The sequence below is a fragment of the Ictalurus furcatus genome, chromosome 19 (genome assembly GCF_023375685.1).
Source record: "Ictalurus furcatus strain D&B chromosome 19, Billie_1.0, whole genome shotgun sequence".
Taxonomy (NCBI): Eukaryota; Metazoa; Chordata; class Actinopteri; order Siluriformes; family Ictaluridae; genus Ictalurus; species Ictalurus furcatus.
Genome location: NC_071273.1, coordinates 8,285,143 through 8,301,695, shown reverse-complemented (window position 1 = coordinate 8,301,695; position 16,553 = coordinate 8,285,143). Strand labels below are relative to the sequence as shown.

Genomic DNA, 16,553 nt, shown 5'->3' with positions numbered 1-16,553 from the left:
CGCTGCAGAAACGCAATTCATTCAATGCATGTACAAAATCCTAAAGGAGGTGACAAGTTTATGTAAATACTGTGTTGTGAATTGTCCTGGGTCATTTTTGTAGTTCTTGAACTCCGATGCAAAGGAAAAATTCTATTTCAGAGAAGGGCCAACAAAAGACCCAATATACTGCAGTGTTGGATGAATGAATATAAGGTCCCTAAAGACTGGATGTGTGAACAACAAAGGCTGCAATTAAAACAGATTTCATATGTAGGATTTTACATATGACGTTTAAGATGTTAGGGGATATCTAAAGCCTGTATTTTGACATACTGACCTCATAACCACCGAAGCGGAACTTTGAATCCGAAAGAGTCACGTCGCCCACCTGCTTCATGAGCTCGGTGCCGATCTGGAACATTTTCTCCTGGAAGAAGCAGAAAATGAGGAATGAGAAACGCACATGACATCAGTGAGGTGTACTACCTCACTTTGTTTACATTCCAAATGAGTAATTACACATAAGTGTCATTACTTTGTACTTATCCAAATTTTTGCCTTCAAACATGATGGGAGTTTTGAAGCCCACAGGAATGAGTTTTGGCTCCAAGTTCTCAAACTGAGGACACTGGTCACGCTGTAAGACCCAGAGAACCAGATCAAGTCAAATGTTAACTGCAGTCACATACAGTATATGTATATCTACTGAGTTTCATTTCTACAGACAGTGAGTAGAGAATTACAAATGGAGAATCTGGGTATATGAATATGTAGGGGAGAGAATATGAATAACCCCTCTAGAAATAAGGGGCCGAGCACCAATGGTGAAATTTGGCACACAGCTTCAAGATACATTCAGCTACAAATACACCAAATCTTGGCCCCAAGCTCCCAAAGCTCTAGCGCCACCGACAGGTCAAATTTCAGCGTACATTTTGAACCGTGTGATCAAGATTGCACTGCCAATCTATGTGTCCCTAGATTCCTTAGATCATGCGGAGTTCAATGGACCCTTTGACATAAATTTCTGCCTAATTAAGATTTTCAGCCATATTGGATTTTGTTAAAAAAAAAAAATTCTCTATTCCTACTACAAGTTTTGTCCAAATTTCACCAAATTTGGGTCATAACATCTTCAGACTAATCCGCACAAAAGTTATTGAATGGAATTTTGATTTTTGAAACCGTTTGATTGTAACAAGCCAACAAATCTGCTGATGAAGTCGCCAATCAAGAAGTGATGCTGTCTCATTAACAACTTTACGCATTGGCATGAAACTTGGTACGTGTCTTCAGGACTATGACCTGAGGCTACACAACAAATTTCATGACAGCACCTACTAGAGGTCAAAAGTTACAATTACATGTAGAAAACGCTTGAATCTAATCAGTGTTTTCGCTACTCCTACTACAGATTACACCCCAAAAGCATCAAATTTGTATCATATCATCTTAAGACAGAGACCCTGTAAATGCTGCTTGCACATTTAATTTTCCTAGTTCTTGTAATGACTTGACTTGCCTTGTAAAGACTGTTATATACAGATATACTGTTATATACACTGACCCTCTTAATGTCTGTATGTGTGATAGAAGAAATAGGGAAGTGGTGGCGCTGTGGTTAAGGCTTTGAGCAAGCGATTAGAAAGTTCAAAACCCAGCATTGCCAAGCTGCCATTCTTGTACAATACCTTTATCTCTCAACTATGAAGTTACTTCCTTTCTCAATTGTAATTCACTTGAGATGAAACTGTTTATTAAATGTAAATCTCATCATACCTTGTTCTGCTTAATGATGTTGCCCTCCACAGAGTCGTCCTTGTCATTGCACGTGTGAGCCAGTGTGTTCCACTGGCAGCCCCACTGACTCATCACACATGCTATACACCTGCAGGACAATGAGGGGGTTAAAGACAGATTTGTGTTTCTGTACATAACATGGAAGTTTACTTGTTAGTAGATTTACGCTGGGGCAGGAACATGCCCGCTTATCACTTACGGTGTATTTACTGCATTCTTCACAACCGCCGCACAGTTGTAGAACTTGTATTCGCCGTGTGTTACCTCAATGTCGCCGTTCACCATGATCTTCACAGGCACCGCTACAAAATCTAGAGAGGCAGAGAAAATCCGACAGATGAGACACAGCCTGTCCACACACATTATGAATTTTTAATTGCATTATAAATTAGGCATTATTGACAGCAGTGTGTTACATGTGATTTGTTGTCATGCATTTCTGCTCAGGCTTAACTAATGCTATAATATTTTCGGACATACTATACGGCAGTGTTATAGTTGTCACTGATACTATGCGTTCCTTTGAGGAAGCAGCTGTTAGACAGCATTTCAGGAGTTCACGTGCATGCTCCAGAGATGAACGGTGTCCAATTAGGAAGACAGCATTAGGACAGCACCGATCCCTCTCCAGGAAAACAATTCCAAAACACAGGGTGCATGGAGATTAAATTAAGTTAGCGTACAGTGTGATCTGACCGGCTGCCGCTGGAACTACATACAAAATCAGCTTGCTCGTTAATGCAAGACCCGGGCATGTTAAACCTCACCGCAGTAGCACAGAGCTAGAGGATATGCTGAGAGGTCAGCGAGTCTTGCCTGAGATAAGTCTCACCTTGCGTCTCAGGTGTAGGTGGAATGTCCACTACATTTGGTAAAGTGCAGATGACTTGACGGTTGTTCATCTCAGCCTGGCTTTCAAAACTACCGAATATACACTTCAGCTTATCATTTACAATGCTGGGGAGTGGGGAGAGAGTCAACTTCACCTGCATGGCACAGTTAAAGCAAGACAAAGATGCAGTGACTCACAGCACACAACTTTATATCACAGTGGCATCACAGGCTCTTCAAGACAAAAGATTACAATTCATGTTTAACGAAACGCCACATACAAATAAGCAAATGGTGATTAAATAGGCAAAAAGTCAAGGAGAAAATCATTTTTATTCAATAGGTGGTGTGAATAAGAACCTCATTTATTAGCACTCACACAAGATATGAATTCAAGGGCACAGACAGCCCTACCCAAACTAGACCCAATAAAATACAAAACCTTGAAATGAAACCGAAAGATTTGTTTTTCAGAGAAGCAAAGCATATTCCAACACCAACAGAAACAGAAGGGTGCAATCATCCAAAAATCATGGCACCTTCCTCAAACTGTACCCTGCTGTTCTGATGTTCTAAGTCAGGGGTTCCCAAACTTTTCCAGGGCAAGGCCCCCCAAACGGCATTAACATATGACCGAGGCCCCCCTTTTGCAAGATGTCTTTAAAACACATTAAAAACACAGATTTCTGAATATATCCCCCCTTTTTTTTTTTATTAAAAATTACATCTTTACATTACATTCGGAACTGATTTCGTGTGTGTGTTTGGCTGTCTGAGAGTGAGAATTTATTTTTCACCCCAAATTGTTGCAGCCCCCCGGGTTCCCCCTGGCGGCCCCCACTTTGAAAACCACTGTCCTAAGTCATGCACAGTTCTAGTGGGAGACATTAAAACAAAAATCTAGATGCCTCAAGAGTCATTATATTAGCCAAAAACTAATATTTTTTTTAATACCCCCCCAAAAAAATCTCGACCAAAAATCTGCACTTACACCTGATCTTACAACTCTACTCTGTGCACTTTGCTCCTATAGCACTCAATTTTGAAAGATCTTGTATGGTAGCACTACTTGTATTGCTCTCCGCTTGATATATCTGCTTTGCTTGTATTTCCTCATTTGTAAGTCGCTCTGGATGAAAGCGTCTGCTAAATGAATGACCGCAAAATGTAAATGTAGATGAATCATATCTGACCTGGTTGGTCTTCTTGCAGCTGAGGCTGGGAGGCTCGAAAGACTGAATGGCTACACACTTCTGGTTGGGGCTCCACAGCCAGGCGTCCTTCTCTTCTCCTCGACTGCATTCCTTTTTTCTGGTGCACCTGCAAGACAAAATAAATAAATCAATCAAATAAAAAAAAGAAGAAAAAAAAGAAAAGAAAAAAATCAACAACGTAACGGCGAGGTGCCAGAAACCGTACTAGTATTCCTGAACTGGGCTCGAGTTATACACCATTTCAAATCCCAATAAAAATCCTTTAAAATAATAGTAGAATGCTGTTCATTTTATATCAACACTAACTAAAGCTCATATGCAATATTCACTGAACAGTGATACATTCATTGATGAGTGATACATCAGGACCTCAACTGGAACTGTATTTAAGGTCACTTACCGGCCCTCCAGTACACACCAGCCACAGTATGGATCCCTCTGACTCACACACGAGTGGCAGTCTTTCTTCTGTTCACATGCCTGCACTGGAACTTTAGTGATCTGGAAGGAAAATAGAAGTACAGATGTGTTAAAAGAGCAAGTGGATACCGCAAACCTAGCAGGTTTAAGAAAACAGCTTAGAATGTACACTAGACACAGTGAAATTGACTCTCAAGCATAAGCAGGTATTTATTGAACAACCTTCTTCAGAGTGGTAATGTACAGATGATCCCTGCTGGAATCGAAGAACATGGATTTGTTAACCGGACTATCAGTACCGTCTCCTGGAAATTTGCCATACACGTCGGCATGACCGGTCAGATGAATCTGCAAAGTCGAGGTTTAGAGAACAAATACAGCAATATGGTAGGTTAAAGCTGGGCTAAACAGATCAATTACAATTCACGTTAGCATGCAAGAGGCATAGTAAGTTTCTGATTTGTTAAACAAGAGGGGGGGATAGATAGATAAATAAATAAATAAATAAATAATATCACCTTAAGCACTTCTCCCATGTTAGTGCCTACGAAAGCCACAGTGTTGTTGTTCACCACGGACACGGCCACAGACGTTAACAAGCTCTTCCTGGCATATATAGGGCTGGATCTTAAAGCGTATTCGTCTGTAGTGGCCAAAGGAGACGGCAAAAACTCGGCTCCACAAGGGTACGAGTTGTACATATTCTGTTGGACACGTGCGCACACACAAACAAACACATACACACACAACGTTCTAATTTATGTCTTGAAATAGAATTTTTTTTTTTTTTTTTTACTTATCGTTTACCCCAAATTTCCCCGAAAGAATCATTTTCTGCATGCTTCCGCTGAGACTCGTGAAGCCAGCCATCACATCTCAGAAGAAAGTGCTATCTATTTTCTTCTGCGGACGTTAGCTCACAGACACCCACAACTGGCTAGTGCCGCTCTGTTATTGACAGGGGAGAGAGTAATGCCACCTAGACAATATGGCGGATCCCACTTTCTTGTACTCCTGGCAACTGATGTACAGCGGTGCCACTAAATGGCGAATGCTTTTCTGTTGTGCTACTGAGGAGCTTAGCAATGATTTATTTAATACACTTCAGAGAAATGATACATTAAAAGAATTGTAGTATTATTTTATAATATATTTTTTTTTTTTTTTTTTTAAATGTGGCAAAATTCCTGGCAACCCTAAAAGATGAAAAATGCTTGATAGAACCACCTTTCAGGTGGGGTTGAATACTTATGCAAGCAGAATTTTTCCATTTTGGAAGTATTTGAAATACTTGCTGAACAAGAATGAATTTTGACTTTGAGAAAAATTCACTATAAGAGAATGTGAACTTACAGTAAAAATACTGACAGGAGGAATGCGTGTATATCATTTGTTATTCAGACAAATGTAATAAATTCCTGGGGGAGTGAAATATTTTTTTTTTGCGAGCTATACTATATGCATATAAACACTAAAAATACCATATATGATATAGCAGGAAAATCTCTAAAGAATGGCGTTGTGCATCCCTGATGGAAACATTTAAAATGGTAATGGTTGCAGAATTAATATTGATCCCTGGATTTGCAAAACATATACATACATATAGACACACACCCATATATACATACACACTAATATATATATATATATATATATATATATGTATATACACACACACAAACAATTCTATTATTTTCGCTATACATTAAAGACATCTGGGTTTGAGATTAAAAGATGAATATGAGACGACAGATCGGAACTTTCATTTCCACATATTTACATCTAGATGTGTCAAACACCTTTTGTTTGAACCCACCCATTTTTTCAAGTGATAAAAAAAATATTTCAACTGATTCTTCTGGAACTATTTCCAAATGTTGGAAATATTGTGACTGATGGGTGTTTGTTGCTGCCCAGGTGTACCCTGTCAAACTGATTGTTTAAATAATGAATAGCTCTGAATGTTTACGCTTGGTTTGAGCCCTGGGTTCCGAGTGTGAACGCTGCATTTGCTGTTAAAAAGGATAAACCAACATGAAGGCCAGAGAGCTAAAAAGAGGGAAGATCTTTCAGAGCCATTTCACAAACAATGGGCATGCGGTAGAAAGAAACCACCGATGTACTAACAACCAGCCATGGAACATGTCAGTCAAGGTAAACAACGGCAGTTGACCGGGCACAGGGGTGAGAAGGTGTCACAATCCACCATCGAGGAAGACTTCAAGTGCAGAAATGTAGAGGCCAAACCACAAGATGCAAACCACTCATCAGCAGTAAGAATCAGAACGCCAGATTGGAATTCGAAAATAAATACAGAGACGAGCCACAAAAGTTCTGCAAGCAAAATTAACCTCTACCAAAGAGATGGAAAGGACAAAGTGTGGAGAAAGAAAGGATCTGCTCATGATCCGAAACGTACAAGCTCATCTGTGAAACATGGTGGAGGAAGTGTCATGGCTTGGGCTTGCATGGCTACTTCTGGAACAGGCTCACTAATCTTTATTTATGATAGGACTCGTGATGGAAGCAGCAGAATGAATGGGGGGGGGGGGGGACGACGACGACGACGACGACGACAAGTCCATCACCAGACCTTAACCCAAGTGAGCAGCATTTCATCTCCTGAAGAGGAGACTGAAGGGAGAAAAAAATAGGAGGTTGTGGTAAAAGCCTGGAAGAGCATCACAAAAGAAGAAAAACAGTTTGGTGATTGAAGCAAGGGATATGCAACCAAATAATAAGTGTTATTTACTTCAAGACTCATCTGTTCCTATACTTTTGCTCGCCTAGAAATTGGGTAGTTGGACACAAAAGGTTCTATGTTTATTGCTGTTGAACACATCTAGATGTGAATTCCAGGAAATAAAAGCTGAAATCCTAAACTCTCGTCTCATACCCATCTTTCGATCTCAAACCCAAATGTCTTCGGTGAACAGCACAAACATGAATTGGCCTCGCCATTCCAATAGTACCCGAGGGGACTGTATTAAAAAAAATGAAATGAATTGAATACAAAACTATATGGTGTCTATTTTAAGCTCATATCGCTCATCACACATTTTCCATTACATTGATTTTTGTTTACTTTTGTGAACGAGCTGAACCGATTTTTAATACTAAACAAGATATTGATTTCAAATCACACTTGTGTACACATTTGTTTTAGAATATGAAGGAGGAACAAATGAACATACAGGACAAGCCAACACACTCACCCCTCTCTTAGAGCAAAGCTGATCGTTTTTGGTAGAGTAGGGTGAGGTGACTGCTATGGGCTTTGTGCCAATGTTTTCTCCTCTATAACATGATTCGATGGCCTCTTTGAGCCTGCGGTTGATGCTGCTCAGAGGATACATGCAGAGTGCTGAATCCAAGCTATCCGCTTTGCTGAACACCGCAAACAGCACCTTATCGTCTTCTGGTAAACTGCCATTGGAGCTGAGGTTTTGGGCGAGAATTGGGCCCGGAGAGGTCAGGTATGCTGCTTGCACCTTGTTGTAGACATTGTCTCCACCCGTGCTGCAGTTGAGCTGAAGCTCTATGTAGGAGTAGTAATTCTGGTCGTTGTCACACAGGCGAGCCACGAAGCTGAGCTTGCGGTTGTCACTGGTGTCCTTTGCTCGCGAGAACAGAAAGTAGACATAGCCTTCGTGCTTGAACGCGAAGCGGAAGTCGTGCTGGTACCGCTGCATGTACGGGCCCGCCTGCACCGTGGAGGTCTCCACGATGTTCTCAAATATGTCCATGTCATCGTTCATTTGCAACAGACGCGTGCTCACCAGCTTCACGCTGTCTGAGCTGCCATAGCCTTGGGCCACTAGGAAAACACTCAGCTTTTTTTCTGGGACTGGGGTTTTGCCTTTGGTAAAGGTTGAGATCACACCCACAACTGAGACCGACCTGTCTGGCGTGGCCACGTACGTTTTCTCTCCCTTGGTGTCACTGTAGTACACGTGCTGCTCAACGTTACTCAGATTGAGCAGGGAGCAGATGCCGCGGAAGATACTGCCGCACACCACCAGCGTGCCGTTAGCCGAGTTCACCAGCAGAAGCTTGTTGACGTTGTGCGTTTCCACGGCCTCGGCGCACTGGGCAGTGATGGGTGGCGTGCAGTTCGGGCTGTCTTTCTTGGGGCCTGTCTGAGCTGTGCTCTCCTTCTGTAAATTAGAGTCCAGCTGGTAGACGGCGTCGATGGCGCCCAGGTAGATTCGGCCTGTGTGAGGGTCCTGGACCACGTTGTTGATGGTGGTGAGGGAGGAAAAGTGGGTGTGAGGCTGATCGCAGTCAAAGTGGGCAACACACAGCAGCATCAGGAGTGCTGCCACACGCCACCATGCCATTTCTAAAAGAAAGAAAGAAAAAAGGAAATGCTTGAAAACATGGGACATGGAGAGATAACATGGGAAACATTCATCCATCCACTTTCTGTGCCGCTTATCCTACACATGGAAGAAGTGCCAACCCATCGCAGGACACAATCACACTCCCATTCACACACTACAGACAATTTAGTTCAGCATACACCACATGCCTTTGGACTGGGGGAGGAAACCGGAGTACCTGTAGGAAACCCCCAAAGTATGAGGAGAACTCATTGGGGATCGAACCCCCAACCCTGAGAGAGCCACTGGCAGCAGTTCTCAGGTTATCTACCCTTATGTTGACGTTATCATTTGGTGAAAAAGAATAATATACGACGACCTTTTTATTCCACCCGTAGACCTATTACTATGTTCTGTACACGTAATAAAAACAGTCATTGTTCATGGTGCAGCCATTTTGTCCGAATTCTTAGTGGACAAATGATATATCCATGGACAGGCACTATATTATTATTCTGCATAGGGTGGAAGTAGTGTGAGGTGAATGTGAGAGAGCACCACTCATCATGGCTGAAGCGGAGTACGAGATGAACGATATCACCCTGCTGGGATGCTTAGGCTAGTTTTAATCAATCAAACGGTCCGAGTTCACACCGTATTAGAAAGCTGCATCCGAAACGCTTTCTTTATAGAAGGTGTGTCAGATGGTGCAAAGTGCAGTGACACGTTCTTGATGATGAACGTCGTCAACGTCGCTCTTGTGGGCGTAGCCCAGTATCAAACTACAGCATGTAGACTATAAGAGGTTTGATAAAGCAAACGCCACTCATTACTTAAAAATGCCTGGTTCTATAAGCTCACACACACACACACACACACACCTTCTATTGATAATGATGAAGACAGGATCAACACATTCCCGTCCTGGAGATTTTAAAAGCATGATCTGCCTCCTGCTAGGAGCAATTCTGTGAGTCTGCGTGAGGCTGATTGCTCAAGTGTTGATTACTTTCTGCCCCGTCGCTTGTTCTGGATTTAGAATATTCACAGACGGGTTTCAGTCCTCCTTCGGTCCATCCATGCGGTTACGTCTTTTTGCCTGTGTTTCTTCAACAAAGATGTTTGGAAACGTCCCATCGGCGTGGGTTTGGACTACGGACTATTGACCAAAACAACAGGAAATGTTCCCGTACCTCCAGCACTCACAAAGTCCTAATGCTCGTTTTTATTTTTTTAAGAGAAAGGATCTGCACCAAATGTTCTACATCCCAAGATCACGCGAAGCCCAACACATCCCAGATTATATGTCCATGTTAAAAGATCTTAAACCTTTTCTTTTATCCCTAGAAGGATTTGCTACAGGTCTAATTACACGCAGGTGAAGTGAAACACTTTGGGTGTTTTAAAGGAGTGTGCAGGTGAAACATTCCCCACACAATAGGTTTGAAGGAACGCCCTTAACCCTCTCGGCCGTTTCTCGTGTGCATGTGTGTGCATGTTGTGTCGCACGAGACGGCCTTTCAGAAAGAACGTGGTTGATAGGAAAGCTCTGTGTGAGACTGTGACAGTGTGTGTGTGTGTGTGTGTGTGTGTGTGTGTGTGTGTGTGTAAAGAGGAATGGAGTATAGAGAGATGGATCTGTGTGTAAGGGAAATGTCGCTGGAATGAAGCAGTTACTGCACTTTTACAGTCACACCCTGTATGCCAACAGCAGGTTCGCTAACAGAACTTTATGGTGTGTGTGTGTGTGTGTGTGTGTGTGTGTGATTCACTGCCCCTCAGATTGTAGCAGGCAGACATGTACTGTCCTATTCATTTCTACATAAAAAATGCCCCTCTCTCAGTTTCTCTCTCTCTCACATACATGTGCACACAAGCACACACTTTCTGTCCCTCTCGGTTTCTCTGCTCTGTCAGTCTCTCCATCTCATTCTTTCTCTATCTCACTTTGTCTGTCTGTTTCTCAGTCTCTCATTTTCTCTATGTCTCTGTCTCTCCATCTCGGTGGTCTTCACTTTCTCTCAGGTTCTCTCTCTCTCTCTCAGAAACAGAGAAAAATTATCTGTCTCTTTCTCTCTCCATTACTGACGTACTCCACTCTCTCTCTCGGTTATGTCATATTATATGATCAATTTCTGTCTCACTTCCTGTCTGTCCGTGTCTCTCTGTTATGTCTCTCCTACTCTCTCTCTCTCTCTGTCTCACTGTGTCTGTCCATGTCTCTCGCTCTCTCTGTTACCGTCTCTCCTACTCTCTCTCTCTCTCTCTCGATCAGTTTTTCTGTTTCTATCTGTCACTTCCTCTCTCTCCATTACCGACACTCCCACTCTCTCTCTCTGTTATGTCATATATTATATTACCAATTTCTCCGTTTCTGTCTCACTTTCTGTCTGTCCGTGTCTCTCCTACTCTCTCTCTACCAATTTCTCCCTGTTTCTGTCTCACTTTCTCGGTCTGTCTGTCTCCTTCACTCGCTCGCTCTCGCACGCTGTCCTCTAATTACGGTGCTTTTGCGGATGAGAACTCGGAATGACTGACAGGGGTGAGGGACAGAGTTATTTAAAGTTAGGATGGGATCAGAGCGGCTAAAGCTTCAACACACGTGTGTCTGAACAAAACATCACAAACTGTCTAACAGAGGGGGCGAAAAACTGAGGAAAGCCAAACTGTACTTACTAGCAGAGGGTAATGGCTCTAGTGCCCCTGCCCTCTGTGTGTGTGTGTGTGTGTGTGTGTGTGTGTGTGTGCGCGCATGCATTCCAGCTGCCTGCAGTCATTGGGCGGATGAGGACAAAGGTTAAAGTAATTGATCTTTGCAAACACAGGAAGTGCTGATGAGAACTGACAAACAAATAGTTCTTAAATCTAGCAGCTGTAAATAAATTCTACACAATGGGTACAGACACGTCTACGTGTCCGAGAATGTATCGATGCGCATCAGGACAGGAATACGAGATGGTTTGTGAGGATGTAAGGACATAAAGAAAAGATGTGTTCAGCAGTACTGCGCTACAGTAATACACGAGTGTGTAAGTTTTCTACACGGAGGCGAGAACTGAAGGGCCTGAAAACATCCAACTACACAAAAGGAGCTCAAATGTAAAGCTGACGCATTCAGTTTGTAACGCATCATCTAGCGTGCTGAACATTTTGAAATCGTTCCACCATATAATGCTTCACATTTGTTTAAAACGCTGTGTAACGCCAATGTGTTCTGCTCTTTGCTCATTAAGCACGAGGCCAGTTCATTAAGAGGGGAACAGAACGCCTGTGGGTTAACAATTCAGCTTAGTCATCTCCGTCTCTCGCTCTTTCTCGCTCGCTCATGCACATTCACTCTTATTACTATCTGTGAGGTATATTCTGTGTATTATGATGTAGATACAGTGCCCTCCACTAATATTGGCACCTTTGGTAAATATGTGCAAAGAAGGCTGTGGAAAACATCTATCATTTAACCTTTTGTTCAAACTTGGGATGTCACGAGAACCGATACTTCGGTACCAAAACCACCTCTGGTGTTTATTACCGAAAAGCTCTATTTTGGTTTCATCTGACCATAGAACCCGATCCCATTTGAAGTTCCAGTAGTGTCGGGCAAATTGAAGAGGCTTGAGTTTGTTTTTGGATGAGAGTAGAGGCTTTTTTCTTGAAACCCTTCCATCACTCCATCACTCGTAGTGATGGAGGTGACTTCAGATTGTAGTTTTGGAGATTTTCTGACCCCAAGACGTAACTAACTTCTGCAATTCTCCAGCTGTGATCCTTGGAGATTTTTTGGCCACTCGAACCATCCTCTTCACAGTGCGTTGAGACAATACAGACACGCGTCCAATTCCATGTTGATTCATTACATTTCCAGTTGACAGGAACTTCTTAATTATTGCCCTGATGGTATAAATGGGCATTTTCAATGCTTGTGCTATTTTCTTATAGCCACTTCCCATTTTGTGAAGCACAACAACCTTTTGCTGCACATCACCGCTATATTCTCGGTCTTACCCAGTGTTATGAATGACTGAGTGAATTTGGCCCATGTGTTACCTAATATTTATACCCCTCTGAAAGAGGAAGTCATGCTTGAACAACTTCCTGTTCCTAGTCACTCAGGTGTACTTAAAAATGTAAACTATCAATGGGAATATACTTCAAATATATTTTTCGCATATGAATTCATAGGGGTGCCAATAATTGTTGCACACCTATATTTAACAAAGATTTTTTTTTGATAAACCTGTGTTGTGTTTGCAATTGTTTGATATCCATGAGAGCACTGTTGTGAATTTTTTTTTTTTTAACAAAAGATCAAAAAGGTTAAACAAAGAATTTTTCACAGCCGCTCATATTTACCAAGGGTGCCGATATTAGTGGTGTTCACTGTAAATAATGATATATTAAACCCTAACCATAATACACACTTAGACACTTGCATGTTTACTCACTCACTCTCTCGTACACATTTGCACACACCAGTTTCACCTTTTAATCTCGATGACCGACTTCCACTGACTTTTATATTAAAATAAATAAATAAAGAAAGAAAGCTGCATTTACACCGGACTCTAACCTTTACGTCAAAGTAAAATAAACGAACAAAAGTTTTCAAATAAAATATGCACTTTTGGCACAAAAGCCTTTTTTTTTGTGAACAGCCAAATGTCACCACACTCTCCAGCTTTATCATTATAGCCACATTTGGTTCTCAGAAAGGACAAACACACACACACACACACACATACTCACAGCTCTCAGTGGGATGTGGGGAACAGCAGGCGTGCTTATTGAATTTGACCCGTTATTGTGCTGAGCTCATAATTTGCTCACTGCTTCAGTGCTTCACACAGAGCTGCAATACAGAGAACTCCTCCAAGTCCATTGGCTGGAACCAAGACACTCTCTCTCTCTCTCTCTCTCTCTCACACACACACACACACACACACACACACACACACACAGAAAAATAGAGAGAAAGAGAAGCAGAGATAGGGTTAAGGGAGAGAGAGAGAGGGGGGGGCAGAAATAGGGTGTAAGGGGGGGGGAGAGAGAGAGAGAGAAAGAGAGAGAGAGAGGCAGAAATAGGGTGTAAGGGAGAGAGAGAGAGGCAGAAATAGGGTGTAAGGGAGAGAGAGAGAGGCAGAAATAGGGTGTAAGAGAGAGAGAGAGAGAGAGAGAGAGAGAGAGAGAGGCAGAAATAGGGTGTAAGGGAGAGAGAGAGAGAGAGAGAGGCAGAAATAGTGTGTAAGGGAGAGAGAGAGAGAGAGAGAGAGAGAGGCAGAAATAGGGTGTAAGGGAGAGAGAGAGGGGCAGAAATAGGGTGTAAGCGAGAGAGAGAGAGGCAGAAATAGGGTGTAAGGGAGAGAGAGAGAGGCAGAAATAGGGTGTAAGGGAGAGAGAGAGAGGCAGAAATAGGGTGTAAGGGAGAGAGAGAGAGGCAGAAATAGGGTGTAAGGGAGAGAGAGAGAGGCAGAAATAGGGTGTAAGGGAGAGAGAGAGAGGCAGAAATAGGGTGTAAGGGAGAGAGAGAGAGGCAGAAATAGGGTGTAAGGGAGAGAGAGAGGCAGAAATAGGGTGTAAGCGAGAGAGAGAGGCAGAAATAGGGTGTAAGGGAGAGAGAGAGAGAGGGGCAGAAATAGGGTGTAAGCGAGAGAGAGAGGCAGAAATAGGGTGTAAGGGAGAGAGAGAGAGAGAGGCAGAAATAGGGTGTAAGGGAGAGAGAGAGAGAGAGAGAGGCAGAAATAGGGTGTAAGGGAGAGAGAGAGAGGGGCAGAAATAGGGTGTAAGGGAGAGAGAGAGAGAGAGAGAGGGGCAGAAATAGGGTGTAAGGGAGAGAGAGAGAGAGAGAGAGGGGCAGAAATAGGGTGTAAGGGAGAGAGAGAGAGAGGCAGAAATGGGGTGTAAGGGAGAGAGAGAGAGAGGCAGAAATGGGGTGTAAGGGAGAGAGAGAGAGAGGCAGAAATAGGGTGTAAGGGAGAGAGAGAGAGAGAGGGGCAGAAATAGGGTGTAAGGGAGAGAGAGAGAGGGGCAGAAATAGGGTGTAAGGGAGAGAGAGAGAGGGGCAGAAATAGGGTGTAAGGGAGAGAGAGAGAGAGAGAGAGAGAGGCAGAAATAGTGTGTAAGGGAGAGAGAGAGAGAGAGAGAGAGAGAGAGGCAGAAATAGGGTGTAAGGGAGAGAGAGAGAGAGGCAGAAATAGGGTGTAAGGGAGAGAGAGAGAGGGGCAGAAATAGGGTGTAAGGGAGAGAGAGAGAGGGGCAGAAATAGGGTGTAAGGGAGAGAGAGAGAGAGAGAGAGAGAGGCAGAAATAGTGTGTAAGGGAGAGAGAGAGAGAGAGAGAGAGAGAGAGAGGCAGAAATAGGGTGTAAGGGAGAGAGAGAGAGAGGCAGAAATAGGGTGTAAGGGAGAGAGAGAGAGGGGCAGAAATAGGGTGTAAGGGAGAGAGAGAGAGGGGCAGAAATAGGGTGTAAGGGAGAGAGAGAGAGAGAGAGAGAGAGGCAGAAATAGTGTGTAAGGGAGAGAGAGAGAGAGAGAGAGAGAGAGAGGCAGAAATAGGGTGTAAGGGAGAGAGAGAGAGAGGCAGAAATAGGGTGTAAGGGAGAGAGAGAGAGGGGCAGAAATAGGGTGTAAGGGAGAGAGAGAGAGGGGCAGAAATAGGGTGTAAGGGAGAGAGAGAGAGAGAGAGAGCGGTGTGTACATGTCTGTAACGCACGTTGATAATGCGACTAAAACAGGAATACTCCACACGTCTTAATTCCATTTGTGTTTACGCCGTGTATGACTTTAATCTGATTAAGATCATCAATAATCACTGTTTACATGCTAGTTTCTTAATCAGAGTATCGTCTTAAATCGGGTTCGCATCGGAACACTGTCGTCCGTGTAAACGTACCGAACGTGATAACCGGCGATGACGGAAGAGCTGCTTTTCAATAATCACACACGGTCACTAATCTTTGTCCTTTCCGTCTGTCCTCTAGCGTGCTGCACCACAGACCATCAACACTGCAGACAAACCAGTGTTTACACCAACACTGCTGAACCAGATGGAAAATAATCTCGCGTTAAACACTTTCCTGTTCACTGAATATCCAAGAACAGGTTTAGCGTGTCAGGACAACAAGTAATACTTAAGACGTGACAGTTTTATACACACCAAGAAAAATACAATACAGTCAGACAGAAAAGAAAAAAAAAAAAAAAAAAAAAAACGGCAGATTTCTCTCCCGCCATTTCCAGATAAGAAATCATAACGGTAGCAGTTCATCAGGAATATCTAGTTTATGATTACAACAGAACGGGACAAGCATAAACATTACCGAAGCACCTCAGGGGCAGGATTCCTGTTAAAGACTGGGGTTCGACCTTTCGGTCGGATCACGAGCGAGCTAGGATTTTATTTGACTTGTAGCCGGTTACAGCCTGCCTATTTATTTGTCATCAGCTGCTGTAGACTGAACGTATTTAGATTAAAACTCATACGGCCAAGACGTTTAGGAGAATCTGTTATTCCTGGGACATTATTATTGGCGGTAAAGCTAGGGTATAGATAAGCATTTCACTAAACACTGACAGGTCGGGCCTTACAGAAGCCACACACATGTACCGTATTCTCCTTTAACGAGCTCGCTGTTTATAGTCCACATCATCACAAAGCTTTTATTATATTTTTTTAAAAAAAACACGGCGAGTAAGGCTCATTCTGAATGCCGGATACTTCGCACTTCAGTTATAATAATTACTGTGCATTAGAAGGATAAAGGATAAAGGGAAACGTCTGGAGTAGCAATTCTGCTTTGCCTGCATCAATGATGACTAATGAATTTTTTTTTTTTTTTTTACATTTCCAGTAAATTCCACTAAACTTCTTAATTCCTCTCTGTTGGGTTTCTCTTTTGTACTTCATTACGCGTCTGTGGTCTGCCACCACGACATGAACAATTTACCAGACGTTAAACACAACTAGAGGCGACACGAGTGCACTTTCTT

General features: G+C 42.9%; 1 protein-coding gene across 2 annotated transcripts in view; it reads right to left on the bottom strand.

The window, feature by feature from the left end:
- plxnb2a.1 (plexin b2a, tandem duplicate 1) overlaps positions 1–16,553 on the bottom strand; it is a 115,271-nt gene that overhangs the window by 18,908 nt on the left and 79,810 nt on the right. Inside the window, exons 1-11 of one of the 2 annotated variants that reach the window (XM_053650556.1) lie at positions 13,316–13,503; positions 7,466–8,592; positions 4,766–4,951; positions 4,470–4,595; positions 4,228–4,328; positions 3,807–3,933; positions 2,615–2,768; positions 1,982–2,093; positions 1,762–1,870; positions 518–619; positions 320–409 (exon numbers count right to left, since the gene is read on the bottom strand). In XM_053650556.1, the coding sequence (XP_053506531.1) occupies positions 320–409; positions 518–619; positions 1,762–1,870; positions 1,982–2,093; positions 2,615–2,768; positions 3,807–3,933; positions 4,228–4,328; positions 4,470–4,595; positions 4,766–4,951; positions 7,466–8,590 (2,232 nt within the window). In that variant the 5' untranslated portion in view covers positions 8,591–8,592; positions 13,316–13,503. Of the gene's footprint in view, positions 1–319; positions 410–517; positions 620–1,761; positions 1,871–1,981; positions 2,094–2,614; positions 2,769–3,806; positions 3,934–4,227; positions 4,329–4,469; positions 4,596–4,765; positions 4,952–7,465; positions 8,593–13,315; positions 13,504–16,553 lie in introns of those variants that run through there. The other variant, XM_053650555.1, reaches the window with a different exon arrangement.